This window comes from Trachurus japonicus, chromosome 3 (assembly GCF_045865225.1).
Source record: "Trachurus japonicus isolate A0001 chromosome 3, Traja_1.0".
In the NCBI taxonomy this organism is placed as follows: Eukaryota; Metazoa; Chordata; class Actinopteri; order Carangiformes; family Carangidae; genus Trachurus; species Trachurus japonicus.
The window spans coordinates 21,375,992-21,397,211 of record NC_140909.1 but is presented as its reverse complement, the minus strand read 5'-3'; the positions used below and the strand labels follow the sequence as shown (position 1 = coordinate 21,397,211).

Sequence of the window (21,220 nt, the reverse complement as noted above, 5' to 3'; positions counted from 1 at the left end):
GAGAGCGACAATTAGCGAGAACCTTTAAGAGAAACCCTTCAGCGACGCGGCAGTTATCACAGAGGCTCGGTTTATGACTAAAAAGAAACAGATTTGTTTTTCCGCGCTCGAAAAAAAAAAAAATTGGAACACTGAAGTTGCAGATGTGAGCTTCTTGCAAAGGAATGCGTTTGCCCCCCTTCCTCCCCAACTCACCCTCGCCCCTCCCCTCTTTCTCTTTCTCTTTTTCAAGTCTTATATTGTGCTACAAGAGGATAAGAGTGGACCACACAGACCCTGGGTTTAATGCAAGGAAAATTATAAACATTTTCATCCAGCCTGTCTGCTCATAATATGCTGAGAGGATTTGCGCGCAGAGCTTGTGCCGCCGTGGGCCCGAAGATGGGTCCCACGGCTGACTCCTCAATGACGACCAATCGGTGGCCAGGATTGTAAATGAGAGAGTGAGAGAGAGAGAGAGAGAGAGAGAGAGAGAGAGACGGAGGGGGGGAAGGAAACTTTTCTTTTCTTTTTTTCGACAGAAGGAGGGGTGTTGTGGGGAAATGCTCGGCGGACCGTGAAGCGTAGCAGCAAGAAGGGGGACAAAGACGCACGTAGCGGGACAAAATGCGACAGATAGAAAACTCGCACTGAGTGGGGGGGGGGGGAACATAGGAATGCATGGATGGCTGTTAAGAAAAAAAAGTGGCAGAGTTTTTGGGGAAGAGGAGTCGAAACTTACAATGGCAGGAGAGATGGGTTCAAGTGTGCAAACTGAGTTGTGGACAAACAACTGTGGTTGGACTGCGCGTTAACTTTGGATGAGCCTCCGCGGCGCGGCGAGGCGCGGCGCGGCGTACCGTCCACCACCTCTCTACGTGCACCGGCGACATGGAGCAGCGGACACAGACTGCAGTTTGGAGTACGATCCACCACTTTTAGACGGGACGTGCTGCAGTGAACGACTGTTGCTGTGCTGCTTCTACTTTTTTTTTTGTTCTTGCAGCCACGCGTGGTGATTTCCCTGAGTCAGATCCTGACTTTCCCTGCTGCAGAGCTGACCAGTAGGAGGCTCAGCTTCAACAGGACGTGCAAAAGTTTTGTGGATGGTTTTCTAAATGATCAAGTGTGGGATATTTTCTGCTGGCACAATGTTCGGTTGTAAAAACCCACGTATGGAATACTTGTGTGAACTTCAGTCAGTGAAATTCAGTGTGTAACTTGTCTGTGTCCTAATGTCCTGGTGGAGAAAGTGCACGTCACGGGACTAGAACTCCATCCAAGCATGAAATGTTGGTGCAGCGCCCTGGCACTTCTCCCATGGGTGCTGGTGGCCATAGATGCCCAGCTAATCTGCTGGCAGGCGCTGCTCCGGTGCCACGACGAGCCCGAGTGTGATCTGGCCTACAGTCAGTACTTAGCGGCCTGTGAGGGGAACATCAGGGGGACGAGGAGGCAGTGTCCGAGCCACTGCATCAACGCGCTGATCAGGCTCAATCACACCCGCAGCGGGCCAGACCTGGAGACCTGCGACTGCGCCCAGGACCTGGGTTGCCTGAGCGCCAAACGATCCATAGAGCCGTGCCTCCCCCGCAGATACCCGAGCGATGCCGGGGGGATCGGCTGCATGGAGGCCCGGCAGCGCTGCGAGGAGGACAGCAACTGCCACACCTCCCTCACGGCCTACTTGTCGTACTGCGGGCAGCTGTTCAATGGCAGGAAATGCTCCTCAAAGTGTAAAGCCACGATTCAGCAGATGCTGTTCATCCCAAATGGCGTGCTGCTCAATCGCTGTGTTTGCGATGGGGTGGAGAGACCTTTCTGTGAAGTGGTCAAGGAGAACATGAGCAAGCTTTGCTCCATCGGAGACCACAATGTTATTTCAGACCAGCCTGATGTGGATGACATGTATGAGGATGAGGACTACGACCCTAAAACTGACAGAGAGGAGGTGTATACTGACCATTCCTCTGCTTCCCAGAGGTTGTCCAGCCGCCTGTTGCTCCTGGTTCTGACTCTAGCACGGATATTATACTGAGGGGATGGGTGCTTATTTGTTGGCTTTTTAAGAGTGTGTGTGGAAAGAAATAACTATCTAAGGATGTGAACCCCCCCCCCCCCACACACACACACACACACACACACACACACACACACACACACACACACCTCTCTCTCTCTCTCTCTCTCTCGCTGGCACAGAACTTGAACCCAGTCTGCTGGATAAGTAAAGTTATTTTTCACCCACAGAACTCTGTGCCTTACCATTAGTCACATGGAGACAGAGAGCACAGTAGTGATCTGTGTAGTTTTTCCACAACTGTACAATTTGCATAGTAATTCTCACTCAGGAAAGCTGCTCTTTTGATTTGTGATTCAAATTCTCCTGGAGATGACCTTGCAGTACTCTGAGTGACTTTTTTTTTTTTTGCTAAGTAGAGGAAAGCCTGTTGAAAATAATAACAAAAAAGACTTTCAAGGTGCTGGCGAGAGGAAATGAACCAAAACCAGACTTTTTTTTTTGCAGGGCATTGACATTTTGTGTGCCTTTAAAGAAAAAGAAAAAAAAAACCCTGTTTGTTTGGTTTGGTTTTGAATGGTACTTAGAGTGTGGCTTTATTAAGACCTTAGACAAACATTGGACCCATACAGTCTCTGTTTGCTCTGCTCTCCATTTCAGGGGCCACAGCATTGTTGCAGCAACCACACTTCAAATATTTGTGGGAACAGTCAGAGGACAGGCAAGGGTGTGGGATCAAGTACTTAAATTAACTGAAGCGCCTCTCCAGCACTCTGTCTGGGGCCCCTCCCCCGGTTGAGATTGTTTTATTGAACTTTTCCTGGACCACGCCACCCCAACCCTCCTCCTCCTCCTTCCCCCTTCTTCCTCTCTACTGCCTGCCCCCTTTCACGCCTTTAAAGACCCCCCGTCTTTATTACAGCTTTCACACCGAAGCAACAACCCAGGAAAGCCTGTCTGCTGCTGCGGGTCACAGTGTCATACCTGCAGTTTGTCCACAGCTCTGCTTGTGACAGGGGAGCTCTACTTGCTCTGACACAGTTTGGTTTTGTTCACCATGGGTGAACTCTCAACAAACTGTAATTCACACATAAGTGAGTTTTCATAAACTCGGAACAAAGAAAAGTTAATGTTGTGGGTAGGAAGGCTTATTACTCAAGTCAATGTAGCAGTGTCACAACAGTGTAGTAGTAGTAGTCGTCTGACATGAATGGTCAAAGCACAGGTGGAATGAATGTTAATTATTTTGTCACACAGTGTTAAGAGTTTAAGTGTTGCTAACTAAACCAGAGGTGTGTAAGGCCACATTTTAATTGCCACTGGGTGCTTTTCAAATAAACTTGCACAAATACAGATAAAGGTCGGACTAATGATAATGAGATTTGGTTCAGTTCACAAATTCCCCATAATGTGTTCCTTTGAAGGCTTTTATTTTGTGTGTTTTGCAACTGATTATTTCTGTTGTTGGAAACATTTACATAATAAGATGCTGTATGTGGTGAGATCATTTTACCTGTTTGTAGATCCAGGGAGTGGAACCAGTGTTTCTTCTCACAGTCTCATTTTTTTCTTCCACTGTTCCACATTGAACTGTTTAGCGAAAAGGGGACATAAGAAAATGTTTAAAAAAGAAAAGTATTGATCACTTGTAATGAAGCTGCCTATTTCTGTCTCCACTTGTGTAAGAACTAAACTTTTTGTTTTGGTATGAAGTCCTCAACAGTGTTGATAAATGTTAAATTATGAAGCTAGAATATGAAGAATGTGTATATATTTTACAGTTATATGCAGTAAATCAAGCCAGTGTGTGACCACAGCAAATTGCCTTTAATACAAACACACAAATGTAGCTTGGATTTCATCCACAAAGCCTGATAAGATTACATTTTTCATCTCATCTTGTGGGAACGTGGCAGTGAACACCTCAGAGTAGTGTCTTCCATGTGGGAGGCTCAGTTTTATAATAAAATGTTTATGAGCTGAAGTTGTGTAATTGTGTGATTTCAAGACAGAAAGAAATGGGATCAACATTGTGCCTTTGTGTTTGATTTTTGTTAAATCCATATGAACAGCTAAAACAAGTATTCAAAACAAGCTTTAGTGGTGCTTGAGAAGTAGGTGTTGCGCTTTTCACATCATTATTAATTTAAAGTATTATTATTTCTCTCTGAACTCAGTTTATTAACTGGTATTTTACATTAGGTTTACATCATGAAACATTTAGGTGACTGCTTGATTTAGGCTTCAGTAATAAGTGAAATGGGGGGGGGGGTTATTCTCCAGTGAGCCAAGCGCCTCAGTGAGCAGTGCATGTTGCCAGGTTTCACTCTCTAATATTTAAGGGATTAGGTCAGTGTAACTGAAACCTGCAGCGGAATTTAAAGTGTCTAGTTGCAGCACAATACATCATAATTTGCACAAAAACCACACATCAGGTCAGTTCTTTCATTTTAGGTTCAACTTGTAATGAACACGTTTTTAGAATAGGAGATCAGCTCGACAGTCATGGAAACACACAAATTCATCCAGAACTCTTGCTAATGACCATAATTTGGGGCTTGTTGCACACTTACTTTGGCATTTACGAGTCTTAACAAACTGTAAAAGAGTCATTTAGTATCGCTGCGAGGTGTCAGGTCTGGCCTGTCTTACCAATGTAATAAGTCACATCCAAATGGAACAAAAGTCTTTGAGAAATGCACGTCTCTGCGGTGCATATTTGTCTGTGTGCCCCCAGCCTTGCATGACGAATCAGAGTGGTGCAAGGATGAGTAATTACAGGTCTGTTACTCGAGTTAACAGGTGGCAACATCTCCGAGTCAGGAGGGAACTTCTGCGCAGCTTCTCCTGATTTTTTCGTTAACCACAGGAATCCTCAGCCACTTCCAACCGTCTATTGTGTCATGAAAACTCGTGGATAGAAAAACAAAGAGGCCCACGGCTACAGTTTAGCTCGACTCCATCTAGTTTAGTTAAGCTTGTCTTGGGTACAATCTGTCTTAACCATTGCCATGCATCTTAAAGTCCTCCAATACTGCCACTTTACCCCCTTCAACCCCCCTGCACCCTCTCCCCTCTACCACCTCCTCATCCCAATTCTGGGAGCAAAATCAAAACAAACATGAGCAGAGCAGCCTTGGAGAGTTGAGTGTGTGGAGGGAACAGGGGGACACAGAGGCAGCACTGTGCTGGAGCCCATTTTCTAAATTATCTTTATTCAACATTTCTCTGAACCCCCATGCCCCACAACCCCCACTCTCTCTTCACCGCTCCAAAGTGGGAGGGACCCGAGGATTTAGGAGGCTCTTGTCTCTCGTAGGTACAATGTTCCATTCATGATAGCCATCGAGCCACAGTGAATGGCTGACCTGCTCTCTGTTTTCAGGGCAGGGGTTGCTGGAGTCAAGGGCACCCAGATCCTTCAGGTCTAGAGCACAGAGACCCCTCTTCATGGGTGACATTGATGGCAATTTAACTCGACCGCTGTCCGATAAACAACATCAGCAGAGGATGACAGAGAGAGAGAGCCTGGGAAGGGAAAAGGGTAATAAGAAAGTGTTGCTGGATCTGGCGCAAGATGGAGGCTGATTAAAGCCACAGTGCTGTAGGTTGCGGTTGGGAAGAGGAGACCGGGGGCTGTCTTGGGGGATGAGGTGGTGGTGGGTTATGTTTTCCATCTCGGGACCTCCCTTCCTGGGTCGCATTACTGTAATGATATTCGACGTACTTTTTCGGGGGGAGTAATATAAATTGGCGGTACTCCCAGAAACGAGCAACAAAGCAAGCACCAGGGTCAAAACTGCATCCAAATTTTCCTGGCAGCAACATGCTCATGCACAGCCACACATGCAGCAGCACCCAGTGGTTCTCCATCCTGTTGTTCCAGCACTAGAGGCCACGCTGCTCTCTGTTCTAACCATAAAGTCTGGGAGTGATTTACACCTGGCATACCAGGTGAATGTGATTAACCAGATGGTAGGGCAGAAAACAAACATCACTCTGACTCCTGGTCAGATTAAAAAAAACCAAAGGCAACTGCACTTCATTCTGCATTTCACTGCCCAACTTGATGTTTGCGTCCAAAAGCACAGATTTTAATATCATTTGTGTCAGTATTTCAAAAGACAGTGAGCAGAGAGATAGTGCTGCACTTCCATAAAACAAGACAGAGACATCCTGCCTTTTTTAGTGTCTGGTAAGATCTACAAACACGACATCATATACGAGTCAAAATGCAACTTTAATTAAAATCCATATTTCTAGATTGTAACACAGCCTACATTATAAATTGGTTGTCTGCAAACCAAGGGAATGTTGATGACATTGCTGTGGCATCAGGGTTATTTTCTCAGACTTGGCGAAGTCCCTCAAACTAATCATCACTACTTAACTCTTTCAATCCCATCAGTTATCATATTGAAGGGTTAGTCATTCTCTTCTCCTGTGTTCATTCCTCCTTTTCTCTAAAATGTTTGTTTTCTGAATATTGGAGAAGGAAAATTACCACAAGGGTATGTTTTTATTTTAACAATGTGAGTGCAACAGCATTGGCTAATTATAAGCAATTAGTAGAAAGAAATGCATCTGCCATTGTAATGTAAAAGGAGCTGGATCGATCATACATGGCAGCAAAAAGATGACATACTTGAAATCAATTCTTTGTGCAAATTCCCACAGTATCGTGGATCCGGAAATTCTCAAATTCAGTTTCCATAGTTTCCCAGACCATGTGAATCATATAATTATAAAATGTCCTTACTTTCCCCTGCCTGCTTTCCTCTATCCTCCCCTCGTGGACCCGAGCCAGCTGTTTCTGCAGAGCGGCATTCCAGATGATGACGATGGCGAAAGAACAGCAGCACTGCTCCCACGACGGCACATAAATCTTTCCTCAGGTTCTGAAAGTCGAGCGCTGACCTTGTGCTGTTGACAAAACATCTTAAGAAGTGTAGAGCAGCAGAGGTTTCAGAGATCACTGTTTTATTTTCCACTTAATTTCTCATTTAATAAATACATTATATAAAATGTACAGCTGTATAAACATTCAAATAAAAAATAAAACAACACAAAAAAATCTTGCAGGAGTCATGTTCATATTTTCCTCTTTTCACTCCTGTTTCAGGTGTTTTCCTCAGTCGCTTGAAAAATCATATTTGCAAAGTAAACGTGGAGCACTCAGGCTCTCTACCTGTCTGAAATCAAAACAGTTGGTGACGACCTACAACAGCGTGGTGGATCATCAGCCTGCTGTGACGGCTAAGCTTTTTACCATTTCACAGAGGGCTAGTTGTAAGACTTGGCTTAAGCACCACAACTCTCTGTATCCCTCAAATACCCGTCCACTGCCAAACCTAAGAAAATGCAAGTCTAGTGTAAATAAGGCAGAGGCCGCACCTCTCCAGTTTTCCCCTCATAGTGGTGGAGAGGGCTCCATCAGCGGAGAGAGCATGGTGAGCCTGTGGTTGAGCCACAGCAAAGGCAGTGCGGAAGAGGGGGGAGAGGGAGTATGTGCATGTTTGCTGAGGCCTTGATAATATACTTAATACTACAGTTCAAATTTGTTGTGATCACAGCTCACATTTGACTGTATTCACAGTTTTTAGGCATATACTGCAAACATTTGTGAATGTCCTGCCCTAAAATAAAATGCAACGGTCTCAGTTAAACTCGTTTACCATGACAGTGTGGTATTGTCATACAAGCTGTCCAGCATTTACATATCAATTATGTGTCAGGGGGAGGGATTTGAGGCTAAGCAGTGCACCAGCACAGTGTAAAGAGCAGGGAACTAACTTTCACATTCATTGGTGTGCAAATCCAGAATTCAGCTACGGTTTCCAGTATTTTACCAGCCAAACATTTTTTTCCCTCTCTAATAGAATAAATACAAGTTTTCCATCTGCCAAATCATCTGGTAGAAAACCTTTTGAACAACAACCAAAACATTGACCACATTTGGCTGGAAAGAGTAATATCCCACCCAGACAGTGCACTGAGTTGGTCGGGGTGAGGTGTGATGCAGGTTTGATTTGGCCCCAATAGAAACGTGGTCGGGTGAGCGCTCTGTGTCCAACCTGACCGCTGACAGGCCGTCTGCTGCTCTGTGAAGCGTCCCAGCTGGTTCCCCTGGTCTATGACAAGCTTACTGCAAACAGCAGCCTGAGAAGACAGAATTTATACATTCGTGTTAGGTTTGGCCTTTTCAGGAATAAAACACATTTCCAATTCTGTTTCTGCACTATACTCCAAAAAGTAAAACAGACGTGACTCTGTGGCAGCAGTGTCTGTTGTCAACTTGTTTTGGACAACATCCACATGTTGAATTTCAATAAGTCCGGTCCTTAGAATCTACATATCTCAATGCTATTTAGCATCTGCACGTCATAACAAATTAAAGCTTTATGTCTATTATGAGATGAAGTTGATAACACTACACACAACATGACAGCAGATAGGTGTATTTAATGGGTTGCAAGACTACTAGATTCTTTATCTATCTATCTATCTATCTATCTATCTATCTATCTATCTATCTATCTATCTATCTATCTATCTATCTATCTATCTATCTATCTATCTATCTATCTATCTATCTACTCATTTCAATGAGCTGTAACAGGTAGTACTGTATAAAATCTGTCTCAAGTGGGTCTTCATTTTCTCTACATTTACAATACACACAATTTGTTAATGCTTATGTAAAGTATATGTATATGAATCACATTTTTGAACCAGCGCATCAGGGGATGTCTTGTGATCATATAGTAATTTAACTTTACTAATCGGAGCCAGTGCAGCCGCTGCCACACAGCATACAGTATACATGTACCACATGATGTTGATCTTAGTCAGAGAGGGTTTAGTGCTTTGGGGACATTTTAACTGGGCCACTGTCTGACGTCTGACATGTTTGTCTGGGGGCTACAGTGAGATGGTTCTGAGTGTAACTTTGCTGCTTGTTTTGGTGTAGTCTAAGGTCAGCAGACAGACTTGGGCGTTGCTGCGACCCTCTGTAGTACAGCTGCTGTTGGATCAGTGCCAGCTAGCATGGCTGACTGTGCCGCGGTTTTATTAAAAAAACAGCAGTAGACTAAGAAGTCATGTTCTTCATGAAACTTGAGCTGCCTCTGGAGCAATTGGTGCCCTTCCCCCCCATCTCCATTTTTTTTTATTCATAATTCCCCAGGAATGTCTTACTGAGAACAGGATATTGTCTAGGCTTTAGGTATCCACTGTCCATCTAGAAGTTGAGCCTAGAAAATACTGAGAATATATAGGTTACAGCTAGGGACATTTAGGTATATTAAAATATAACCCAAACGATGTAACTCATTTTTTAAAATATAGTTTTGTAGTCTGTTTATAGTGAATAAACAATGTTGCATTCTTAAGGTTTCATGTGCAGATCATATGTTAACTCTCAAAGGTACATTTATATGTTGTAGATTGTGTGAGAGGATTGCAGGGTATGTGTGCGCCGTTGTTATTTCTGCTGTTTGCGTGTTCGAAGGTTACTTTGTGCTAGTCTCACTTTCACAAGGTAGGCTTTACAAGAGGGCAGAGGACAGAGCGGCCCAGGGCTGTACTGAAATGAAATCAAAGAGCCAGACAGTGCTACGGGGTGGCCGGCACAGCAAGAGAATGGCTCATGTTTTACTAGTGGAAAAATCTCCACTGAAAGGACATTTCATTACAACTCTAGATGGCCATTCTTCATTAACCCCCCCCCCCCCCCCCCCCCCCCCATCTTCCTGAACCAAACCTCCACATAGTTACTTATCAGTGCAGGGTTTTCAAAAACTTGCTCTCAAGGCCAGAGGAAGAGTTTACACAACACAGCGGGGGAACTCACTGCTTCTGACAGAGTCTGCAAGAGGTTCTCTATCCAGAGACACGTCTCTCTGTGTCTCTTGCATCTGAAAATTAGAAAGATGCAAGTGAAACATGAAACATCTGAAACTGACAAGTGACAATTAAATGAAAGAGAGCAGGAGCCTACTTCTTTTTAAATCAAACATATTCTGCGTTCACATGTACAAATACGTTCACACAGTCTAAAGATGCCTTTGGTTTAATACTGGGAGGGAACATGTTCTTACCGTGATATGCTTTTTGAGGTATTCAGCTCTGGTCATGAGGCTTTTAATCTGGTGAGACATAAAATTCCAATAAATTAAATTACACTTCAATAACTTTCAATAACACTTTCATTGCCAGAGTTTGGAAATATTGCCACATCGGCCCGAGTCTACAATCATAACAACTTTGGTGACTCCAATTGACTTAATGACATTAAGATCAGGGCTCTGTAAGAGCCAGATTGAGTGTTGCTTAGTTTATTTATTTGAGTGTCAAAGGACTCCACGTCAGAGTCAGACTGAACTGTGCTGATCTGCTTCTTGCTCTTTCTTTAAAAAAACATAATATGGTACACATGTGCAAGAACCAACTAACTGAAGTACTACTACTGTTATCATATGCTTCAGGGTGCTCTGTATTGTGGTAACCATTCCTCTGCTGATGATGAAGGCTCTTGGCTGTGTCTCCCACCTAGTTGTATCAGCACTGTGTCAAAGTGGAGAGCTAGCCCTCTCTGGGATTACTGCTGTAACATCTGAGGGTCATAATGACTGGAGACCAAAACTGATGGCTTTCATAATGTTCCCTTAAAACACCAATCTATTGCGGTAAATAATCATTGAGAACACAGGTTTTCAGTTCCCCGGCTCTGACCTTATGCAGCCACAGTGCTTTCATCACAATCCCTTTAATCACCAAGTACAATAAATGTGGAAGAAATCTAGATGGGTGAGCAAGGGAGATATCGACAACTTGCAGAGCACCATTTTACATACACTGAAGTATACAGTACAACAAGACTTCACATATGTTCAGCCATAATGACACTATGTCAACATACACTGGTTAGATCAAAGCCGTGGATTACATATGAGAGGCCAGGATATTGAATTACAGCTTGCTCTACAGTAGATATGAACACACATGGAGGCCAGTCATGGCAGCATGTGTTGGCTGTTTTGGGTTCTCACATACACACATGCTTTCGATCTAATATCCCACCCCTGCCTCCCTAATGCTGTGTTAGATTATTACAGCCGCATCTGAATTTACTTAAGACAAGCACCCATAAAACTTCAAATAGGGAGGTCTATGAGGCCCACTCAAACCCCCCAGCCCCTTTTGGGTTTGTTGGTGAAATGCTGATGTCTGTTGTAGACTTAGCTGCTGGCTAAATAAACTGCAGAAAAACAAAAGGGCTTGAAGACTTTAATAGCAGGCATGCACGCGTCTTTCATACTTGTTTGTCAAAGTGGAATATCAATGCTACTAACCAGGATTTTACTCCTGAAAGTTACAGCCAGCCATAAGTACTCTTCAAGTATGATTAGATTACTAGGAGGGACTTTCTACAAATCTCTTTTGTAACAATTATTGCTTCATCAAGTTAAATTTCAACTTTAACTCAACCCAAACATTTGTTAAATAACTGTGGTGATCTGAGTTCAGTCTCTAGTTGAGGGAGTTTGAACCTATTGATTTTCACTCTCACACATTATGCAGTATTGGCCTTTATTCTAATATGGAAAAGCTGCAAATTAGCTAGAAAGCAGTGCCTTATGTACATATCCAACATACAAAAATGTATCTGACCACCTGATAGATATTTGTCCACCATTCAAACCTCTTTTAGGCCTTATTTTGGTTCCCACCAACTGGAAATTTACAGCTCTTCACTGAAAAAAGTGTATTAGAAAAAAAAGAATAAAAGTGTAGTAGCTGAAGTAATGTAATGGTTTGTCTTAGTCTCACTCATTTAGATTAACCTACTATTGTGCTTTCAGTAAAAGAAAATCATTTAGGTTTCTATTAGTACTGTGTGTCTGACGTCATGACATCGGATCTATTATTTTCCACATTTTTCCCATTCCTGCAAGCTGCTCTTTTCTCCTGCCCCAGACTCAGAAAGAAGGTAAGTCTAATACTTAGGACAAATACATTTTTTGTGACTGAATAAAGTTTAACGTCAGATAAGAAATTACCCACTTGCATCCATTCAATTTTGATGTTTATGTTTTGCAAACTCGCTTTACCAAAATGGCTATCATTTAGTCATGCTAACTTTAGCAAGATTTTAATAAGATTAACATTTTCAATGGATTTTCATGGTTTTGTTGTGTTCTTAGAGCTTCATGGCATCAACTAACGTGTCTAGTAACACACCTGTGGTCAGTAGCATTTAAAATTGTGAGGAGTACTATAGCGTGCTACCAAGTTAGCCACAGCATATTGTCATTGGAGGCGTGGATGTTAGGGTGTTGTCACTTGTTTCCCTGTGTCTCCTGCTGTTTCCCCTCCCCTGCTACTTCTGTGGTTGTACTGTGCTATATTTGAATCTCTGTTTTTCTTTTTAGCCAACTTAATATTTTGATATTTAAAGGTACAGTATGTAAGAAATCTAGAGCAACTGGCCGTAAAATGCTCCTAATATGTCACAGAGACTCAGGAATAATGTTCATATAACATTATGAACTCACCAACAACAATAGTACAGCCAGAGTATTCGCATTAAAAATCATTTTTTGCAGACTGCAAATCATGTTTATGTTTTGAATTTACGTGTTTACATGTTGCGCCACCTAGCCCTCTCTCCTAGTCACGGCGGCGTCAGTGGCATTTCAGCCTCCGGTCTGGTCCACTGAGCTGCCGCTACGGCTGGGAGAAAAAATGAGATCGCTGTGTTTTGAATTTGACTGCAGTAACCGTTTTTGGCCACATTCTTACATATGGCACCTTTAACAAACTAAAATAAAACCTATATAGGTTTCTATAGAAACTACTTTGCTTGTAAGTCCACTATTGGGTTGTTGAGGAGCTGTATTCTACTTTTAAGCAAAGTAAATAGTTGAATTGGTTAAAACTGGAAGATTTAGTTTGACTTGTCTTAAATTTAAGTTGCATTAATGCAAGCTGTTGCTTTGAAAGCATATATAAACATATGACGTACATCTGACTTAAATGAATTCTGTTAGTCTAACTTTTAAGACATGATTTTGAAAACTTAATCAACATGTGTGTTACTAATTGAAATAATTTTTGGGCCAACAATTCTTTTTTGACAGTGTTCTCCAGTTAGTTGCCAATTTTGTGTCGCTGTCGTTTCACGCAGCAAAAATAGCAAAGATGCAGAAAAATCTAAACTAATTGGTTGAATGACTCTGTGCAGAGCTGAAGGGGCCAACAAAGTCTGGTGATGACAATCCTCTATTTGCAACTCTTTCCACATACGTACATGTGGTCACGTGATCCATCGCTTAGAGCCACTTTAAGAATCCAATTACAAAGTGGACAGTGATCTATGTCTTTGAAACAGTACTATAGATGATAAATTACATAATTTGACCTTTACTATATAAAACTGGCACGTGACCATAGGAGGACGACTCGTGGGACATGTGTTAGAGCAGCTAGTGTGCTCTCAGACCTGGCTGATCAGCCGAGGGCTCGCAGGAGGTGACAGATAAGTCGTTCCTACCGTGAGCACTCAAGCATTAGTCCTTCCTGGCCCACTCACCTCACTGTGAAGCAGCTCTCTCCTGCGGCCCTGCGGCTCAGCTGGCTCACATGGAGAGAGAGAGAAAAAATAAGACAAAGAAGAATGAGCAGAGGAAGGGAGGAGCGAGGCCAGTACCTAATCACCTTGTTTGCTCAAGAAGAGGTCAATTCCTAGATTGGATTTTGCTAGCGTGCAGACTGGGGGCTCAAGGGTGGAAATGGTTCTAATGTAAGCCAGTGTTTTCACAGCGAGTTGTCCTGGAGGGGAAACTGACAGAAGGGGAAAAGAGGGAGAGGAGGGGGCTCTCTGATGGCAAAGGCATTTTGGGAAGCTTCACAACAAAGAGCTCTGAGCCAAACAAAGAACCAATGTTTTCTCTCCACAATCCCCCTGCTGGTATCTAACGTGCCACACAGTGAGGCTCCCTGATCCCACAGAGAGAGGCTGGTTAGGATGGCTTGAGTTTGTAGTATATCACATATTACTGATCCAGTGACAGTTGGAGGTTCATCTTAACACATGTACACACTAAATTAATGAGAGCAAATAACACATTTATCATCTTGAAGGTGGGACTGCAATGATCTGTACTATGGATCTATTTGTCTTAATTTTGGATCCTGCAGACCGAAGATGAAGTTATTTCTCTCTGCAATTTTCGGTGACAAACTTCCAAAGCCTCCTGGTGTAGCTTCAGGAAACATGTAATATGGTTTTCTCAGTTTTCCCTATCATTGAATGAGCCTTACACCACAAAAAAAATGCTAAACCACACAAAGGAGGTTTTTAGATTAAGCCAAGATGACTAACGAGTCAATCAAGAATAAAGAGCAAAATACTCAGCACGCAATATGTTTCGTTTTCTCTCTTATAAACAAAAATAAATAAATGAATGAATAAAACCTACCAGCAGAGGAGTAATACGACCCAAGCCTAAGTTTCAGCACCTACTGGATGAACCTCAGATTGGACTGGACTGGGCTGGATGATTAGAGCACTTGTCCATTAGTAAGATAATAGTTTTTATTTGTTTCCAGTGTGTAATAACAGAAAGCCTGTCTGAATGGGAAGCAGATGGCAGGGCTCTTATACCACACACAGGGCGCTGGCACCAGGTCTCATCCCAGCTCAAAGCCACATGTGGATCATTCTATCCCACCTCTTCCATTAGGCCGATCTTCCAGATGAGCTCATGAGCCGGGGCTAATAGACGCCAGGCCGCAGAGAGAGTCGCTGGAGACTCTTCTGTAGTTCCACTGTCTGTTTGTCTGTCTCATTAAGTGTCCCCATCTCTTCCAGCCTTTCGCTTCACTTTGTCAGTTTGTCTTTCGCTCTTTCTAAATCACTTTCAAAAAATGATTTTCCATCTATAAGAGTTTGAGTTGTTTTCACCCTCAGCCTCTTTCCAGTCTCTCTCTCTCTCTGGTTCAGAGTCTCTCTCAATTTTCCTCTCTCTGTTTCCAGTTAGCTCGCTCTTAATCTACAGTATCTCTGAATCTTCGGTGCCTCTCAGAGTGGTTCTTGTTTCTCATTTTCAGCCTTTCCCTTGAGTAGTAACTCTAAAATAATTATCGTGTTGCTCTATTTTTTTCTTACTCTGTTTCTCTAACAACAAACATGCAGAAGTGTAAGATGGTGAAGTGCATTATGGTCACTCAGTCATCTGCTACTGCTAAGGTGTTCTTGAGAAAAGCACTTAAATCTTTGACTACAGTGGGGTGGCTCAGTATCCAACAGTAGCAAAGGACACAAATGTATGACAGAAAGAGCTGGTCTACCTGCCAGCACCAACAGTAGTTCTCCTAAGCACTGCTGGTACACATCCAGGGCCACATGATCATCCAGTCCACTGTCTTCCTGTAAGAGGTACAATGCAACACAACGCTTCAAGTCATAATTCAACTCAATACTGATACTTTCAGTCTGTTAGCATTGTCTTTTTGTTTTTTATAGATTCTCTGTTTCACTTTTCTTTTTGGTATATATATATAAAAGTCATATCATCCAGCAGTAACCCTAAGCTAACCTTAGCAATGGCAGTAGAGGCCATCTCCAAAGCCGCCTGAAGTCTTGGTTGGTCTCGAGACATTTCTGAAATAGCGAGGAAACAGAAGTAGAAGTATAATGGAACAAACAACAACAAACAAGTTAAATTAATATAGGAAAAAGGAAAATGTCCCCCATAATCATACTGAATTGCTCAAGCTATCCTCTCATGTAGAAACTGACCCACACAATATTAATACAAGCATGTAGCGGCTCTGCCTCCACATTGAGATGTGTGCGTTACCTCGGAGGACATCCCTGGAGGTCCGGGCCTCCTCAAAGCTCAGTTTGTTGTCTGAGGCCACCAGGGCTTTCAGTTCTTCAGCTCTGGACACATACTGGCTGACCTGCGGGAAGTCCTCTTACATTGACTCAGCCTAATCACGTCTACCATGCCATATGCTCTCCCATGCACACCATATGGCATTCATAGAGAAGAATCCATTCAAAATGAAACTGGACCGTCAAAAAAAGCCCAACTGAAAATAGTAATACAAATGTGAATAAGGTGGGTGTTTTGAGGCCATACCTTCTGCCTGAGGGCATCTTTACGTTGTCGGTCTGTCTCATCTGCAAAGGGTGGAAAGACGGGATGTTTTGGTTTTACATTTGGTCAGTTTACTTTGACAGTTTGTTGCGGTGGAACAAAGGCAGGGCATTGTTGAAGGGCTTAAGCCACAGACAGGATATGAGAGTGGTTGTTGCTCTTACAGTGAATAGCAGGGACAAAGTGCTCCAGGGCACTGCAGTACAGAGAGAGGGCAGCAGACCTCTCCCCCTCCTGGTCCTTCTGAATGGCCTGCAGGACGAGCTCTTTCTGGAGGAGAAAATAGGAACTGGCATCACTGAATCCAAACGGCTACAACTCCCTGATGCTTATGCATGCATGAAGAGTCATACGTGAAGGCACGTGGGGCAGGCATGAACACAAACCTTCTACCGAATGTGTACATGTGCCCAGTCAATCATACGCTCATTATTCACGGTCATTCTACAGTATACACGCACATGCAAGCACATACTCCACTCTCATTTTCTCACCGCTTTCACTAGGCTCTCCGCGCTTGGCATGTGCTCCAAATCCACAAAAGGGTGGGTGAAGAACTCTGCAAAGGTGATCCGGGCATCTGGATTTCTCTCCAGCAGCCGCAACAGAAGGTCCCTGCAGTTTTTGGACACCCTGGCCCCGGGTGGGAGCTCATGCACAAAATACGACCTTATTATGTTGCACTCAATCCACAGGACAAGCCAAAGGAAAAGGACAGCAGATTGTTGCCAAAGACCTTCTAGTCTCACATCACTACCTTCTGTCAAAAGATGACCTTAAACCTCTCCATGTGAATCCCTGGGTAATGGACCACATGCTAATGCAATCCAAAGTCCGACCCTAATGTTTGGCACAAGAATTCAGGTTTTACAAGGCCTTAATCATTAAAAGAACAGTTAAACTTTGCTGTCACAATGTAAATCACAGCATGGCTTGTATGTGCAGCAGCAGCCGAATTAGAGCAGAGAAGCAAAAACAACTTATAAATTGTCAGCAAATTAATTACTGGTCTCTTTTAACATCTTGAAATTAAGAGATAAGAAACTTTTATTTGATGTGTTTAAATATAAAATTCAAAATCAAATATAACACACACTGTTTAAATGATAATTGTCAGTACATTTATTTTTAAACATTTGCATTCTGGTAAACACTTGTGCCTTCCCATACATTAAGACATTGTTTTAATTTGTATCCCAGACTGTTTGGATCTGCTACTGGAGAGGAAGAGTTATCCTCATTTCAGCTGATTGCCTACACTGTCACTCTGCTATCACTGAGACGAGGGTGGACTGTTTAAGTCTGACACCTAGTGGTTTTATAGTGAAACATTCACAGATAAAGTGAGCGATTTTTTTTGGTTTTTATGTTGACTAAAGTAAAACACTTTCACATGAACATGCTGTGGTGGAATAGTGTCAGTTTAATTTAATGGAATATTTGCTTTGCTCTTGTCATTTTCCCAAAATATAAATCATTGTGGTCTTTCAAGGGTTTACACCACTTTTTATTAGGCAATATATTTGTCATTTGTCACGCCCAGTGTAAGCAGTGACTCAGTCATATTTTCAGTGGAAATAGCACATTCACTATTGAGTAACTCGTTTACTGCTAAACACTCACCTCTATTGGATAGTTACTCCGGATCTTCTCCTCCAGTTCTGCAAAAGACCTTGATGCAAATGGAGGTCGCCCAAACACGGCCTCTACATGAAAACAATGTTTACAGCTTATAATCAGCAGGGATTCGTCAAGTATTCGTCAATTAAAATGAACTCGCCTACTGTTAAGTAAGTTAAAATATGGTAAATGGCATGCATGCTTAAAATATCATATTTCAAAATAATCTGTGGTTATCTAACAGTAACTCCTCCTACTGTATATTATACATTATCACTCTACACAGAACAGTGACTGTGTTGTGCTATTGGACAATGATTGCACAATTACTCTTGGAACTAAGGGGAAGTCAATCATGTTTTTGTTTTATGATTTATGGTACAATTATGTGTGTGACCTACTGTATGTGTTCTCTCAAGCTTGAAAGGCCAGTCTACTGATTAGTATTCAATTGCTGAACAACAGTGGTGTATTTAGAAATCATTATTAATGTAGATTAATACTATGTGACACCAGATACTGTCCATGGACAACATTTTAATGTGTATTGTGTGTATTCACAAAAATGAGATATAAAAAAATAACACCTCATCTAACTATGAGCACACAGTCTGATAAACCACTTTAAGTACTTATCGATTCAATCCAGTGATGAAAAGGTAAAGTCAAGTTACTGACCATAGAGAATGACTCCAACTGACCAGAGATCCACCCTGGAGTCATACTGGCGCCGGCAAACCATCTCAGGAGCCATGTAAAGAGGAGAGCCTCTCAGGGCGCTCTGCTCATCCCACGGAGACATGTACTGGGCAAAACCAAAATCTGAGACCGAACCAGAAAGTTCACAACATGTTTACTATAATAGGTCACAGGGGAAATATTTTCCCTAAACCTGCCTTACACCCCTCTATAGCTCAACAAACGTGTTTTAATGCAATGTGCACAAAGACGTTTTCTTTCTTGTTCTGCAAACATAATGGCACAAACATCATGACTGTGATGGGTGTGGCAGATTCCTCACATTATTACAATCACATCACTGGGTGCTTACAGTTACTGTATGTCCCGGTGTGGGTGTGTGTGTGTGTGTGTGTGTGTGTGTGTGTGTGAGATCACCTGCTAATTTGAGAGCAGAGCCGCTGAGAAGAATGTTCTGAGGTTTCAAGTCCAGGTGTGAGATGTTTCGTTCGTTGAGGAATTGTAGGGCGCAGGCTGTTTATACAGACACATATACAAATAGACAACAAGAGAAACACAGCACTATTAACCTCTGACTGCATCACTTAACTCCTGCAACTCATAAGTACATACTTGCAACAAATGATAACAAAATAAAAACATTTGATTATTTTTCTTAAACCATAATATTTGCTAAACAGGTCAGGAAATTACTCACCCATCTGTTGTAGGAAACGCCGGGCCACCCCCTCAGGTAAAAGTCTGCGACTGCGGATGAAGCGCGAGAGATCTCCACCCGAGCACCACTCCAAAATCAGATAAATGTTCTCAGCATCCCACTGTTGACAGAGACAAATTCATATAGTCACAGAGAAAGATTGGAAAAAAGAAGGAACATCAAGCCCATGAACATTTCTACAAGATGCTTATTACTTTCCTGCTTAGCCTATTAGTGATGTAGTCATCCAGAGATAGCTTGTATGAACAGATGTTCACTGCTGTCACCATGGTGACAATTCTATCAGGTCTTTTTAAAGGAATAAAAAATGTTTACAGCTAAAGATGAAAATAAGTATACCTGAAAGTCTTTTAGCTGGACTATGTGAGGGTGGCGCACAGTCTTTAGGATTTCAATCTCTGTGAGCAGGTTTTCTGTAGATGCCTTGTTTAGACTCTTCTTCGCAACCACCTTCACCGCCACCACCTCTCGACTGTCCCCCTGCAACATCACAGACAGGAAGATAAAATATGAGTGCTTTCAAGTGGCAATTGAAAAATGTACTGCTTGTGCTTTTTGCTGTTTTTAACCTCTGTAAAGCACTTTGATGGAAAGTGCTCTAAAAATAAATCTATTACTATTATTATTATCATTATATTACTTGGTGTGGATTGTCAAATTGCCTTTGACAAAAGTGAGGATGTAAAGAATGGATTTAGTAAAGCAGTTAGTCATTAAATGTTTCACACTCTGCATGTATATTAATTGCATATGTATTGATTGAATTGTAAGTGCTTTAATTGTTGTAATCAGGGCTCATTGGAAAAGAGAGCTTGCTGTCAATTGTCCATGCATGTATAAATAAAGGTGAATGAAAAATTGAAATATCAGCCAAGAAGGAACAGGGAAGCTCACTGTTTAGAGTTTTTTTTTAAAGGGGAAAAAAAAGTATGCCTTTGGATCTCTGTTGAGGTTCCTGTGACTCTACAAACTCACCTTTCTGTAGGCTTTATAGACTGTAGCATAGGTGCCACTGCCCAGCCGCTCTGTGAGGATGAAGTCTGCCAATTTAGGAGGTGCAAAGCTTGAACCCGAGGCCATACTGACAACAGCAACATCAAATCTCTGAAGCAGGTCTGGGCTGCGATAAAAGGTTGATATGCTATTGAGACAAAAAAACGGGTCATGATGATGTTAACCTTGCATCTGGTGGTGACAGAAGAAAGGATGCCTTAATTTATAGATTTTAATCATTTAAACTGTTAAAGGTACAGTGTGATTAGATGAACAAGTCAGGAGTATCTGTGTTTACAAGATGTTAACAGGTGGGTTATCCAAACTCAGACACGCCCACAGCGATTTCATTAGCCAGGAAGAAAACTTGTCAAAGATTTCAAACAAATTGAAAGTTCACTGAATAAGTTTTGTGCTGACTGTCTTTTAGTTTACCGCAAATGCATGCTTCACATCAGACATGCACGTAAAAGCTCAATTTGACACGTAATTCTTCCTATCGATAAGACAGTGAACAATAAACTGAACTTTATTGAACTATATTTGTTGTACCAGTCTTTAGCTACATACAGTCTTGCTAGCTAGTGTAGCACTTGCTGTGCTACTAATGTACAGAAACCATGTAGGCTACTGCTGCGCCACATAAAGGCTGTTCGTCAACCCTGAGACAAAAATGACCGAAATCACACACGTCCGCTTCCTTTTAAGGTTTATTTAAATATGTATTTAACTGACACTTACCAGGAAGCTAACAGGTCCACGGCATGTGAACGCAAAGTGAATGTTTACATGGACACAGCCAGGTCCAACAGCGGCACGCCACTGCTGCAGCGACCAGCTGACGTCACGACGTATCAGGAAACGTCACTACTGCCCCCACCGCCTGTTCTCCGGTACTGCAGTATGCAGGTCTGCTGATTACAGTCTATGCTGCTGATCAGTCTTGTATCCTAATCAAAAGAGAATAATGTAAAATCAGTGGGTGGAAGCGCTGTGAAATGTTGCCTGCCATTCTGCATATTC

At 42.4% G+C, this 21,220-nt stretch overlaps 2 protein-coding genes across 4 annotated transcripts; one reads left to right on the top strand and one right to left on the bottom strand.

Moving 5' to 3' along the window:
• The first annotated feature begins 536 nt into the window (after nt 1-536).
• Nucleotides 537-4,032, top strand: LOC146989935 (growth arrest-specific protein 1). The gene has a single exon (XM_085766441.1). The coding sequence runs from the start codon at nt 1,265-1,267 to the stop codon at nt 2,015-2,017; it is 753 nt and encodes a 250-aa protein (XP_085622567.1). The 5' UTR covers nt 537-1,264; the 3' UTR covers nt 2,018-4,032.
• Nucleotides 4,033-6,962: 2,930 nt separating this feature from the next.
• ulk3 (unc-51 like kinase 3) lies at nt 6,963-21,017 on the bottom strand. 3 transcript variants are annotated; one of them, XM_085766420.1, is made up of 17 exons: nt 20,935-21,017; nt 20,180-20,319; nt 19,544-19,684; nt 19,184-19,304; nt 18,904-18,999; nt 18,466-18,609; nt 17,791-17,873; nt 16,662-16,817; nt 16,332-16,437; nt 16,150-16,190; nt 15,865-15,967; nt 15,601-15,665; nt 15,353-15,431; nt 13,593-13,633; nt 10,099-10,146; nt 9,852-9,915; nt 6,963-8,158 (listed from the first exon to the last, which is right to left on the bottom strand). In XM_085766420.1, exons 2-17 carry the CDS (start codon nt 20,282-20,284, stop codon nt 8,142-8,144), a joined length of 1,410 nt encoding a protein of 469 aa, XP_085622546.1. In that variant the 5' UTR covers nt 20,285-20,319; nt 20,935-21,017; the 3' UTR covers nt 6,963-8,141. The 3 variants fall into 3 exon arrangements, with proteins under 3 accessions (XP_085622546.1, XP_085622555.1, XP_085622535.1); XM_085766429.1 differs by having other exon boundaries at nt 20,180-20,345; nt 20,939-21,017; XM_085766409.1 differs by having other exon boundaries at nt 20,180-20,324; nt 20,939-21,017.
• Between the last annotated feature and the right edge of the window lie 203 nt (nt 21,018-21,220).

Bases quoted from the DNA above. Each gene is read 5' to 3' on its own strand.
- ulk3 (XM_085766420.1), bottom strand. From the start codon at position 20,284: ATGGCCTCGGGTTCAAGCTTTGCACCTCCTAAATTGGCAGACTTCATC. The intron at 16,438-16,661 runs GTGAGAAAATGA...TTTCTCCTCCAG, and splicing joins CGGAGAGCCTAGTGAAAGCG to AAAGAGCTCGTCCTGCAGGC. The intron at 13,634-15,352 runs GTAGACCAGCTC...CATGTGAGCCAG, and splicing joins ACTACTGTTGGTGCTGGCAG to CTGAGCCGCAGGGCCGCAGG.
- LOC146989935 (XM_085766441.1), top strand. From the start codon at position 1,265: ATGAAATGTTGGTGCAGCGCCCTGGCACTTCTCCCATGGGTGCTGGTG.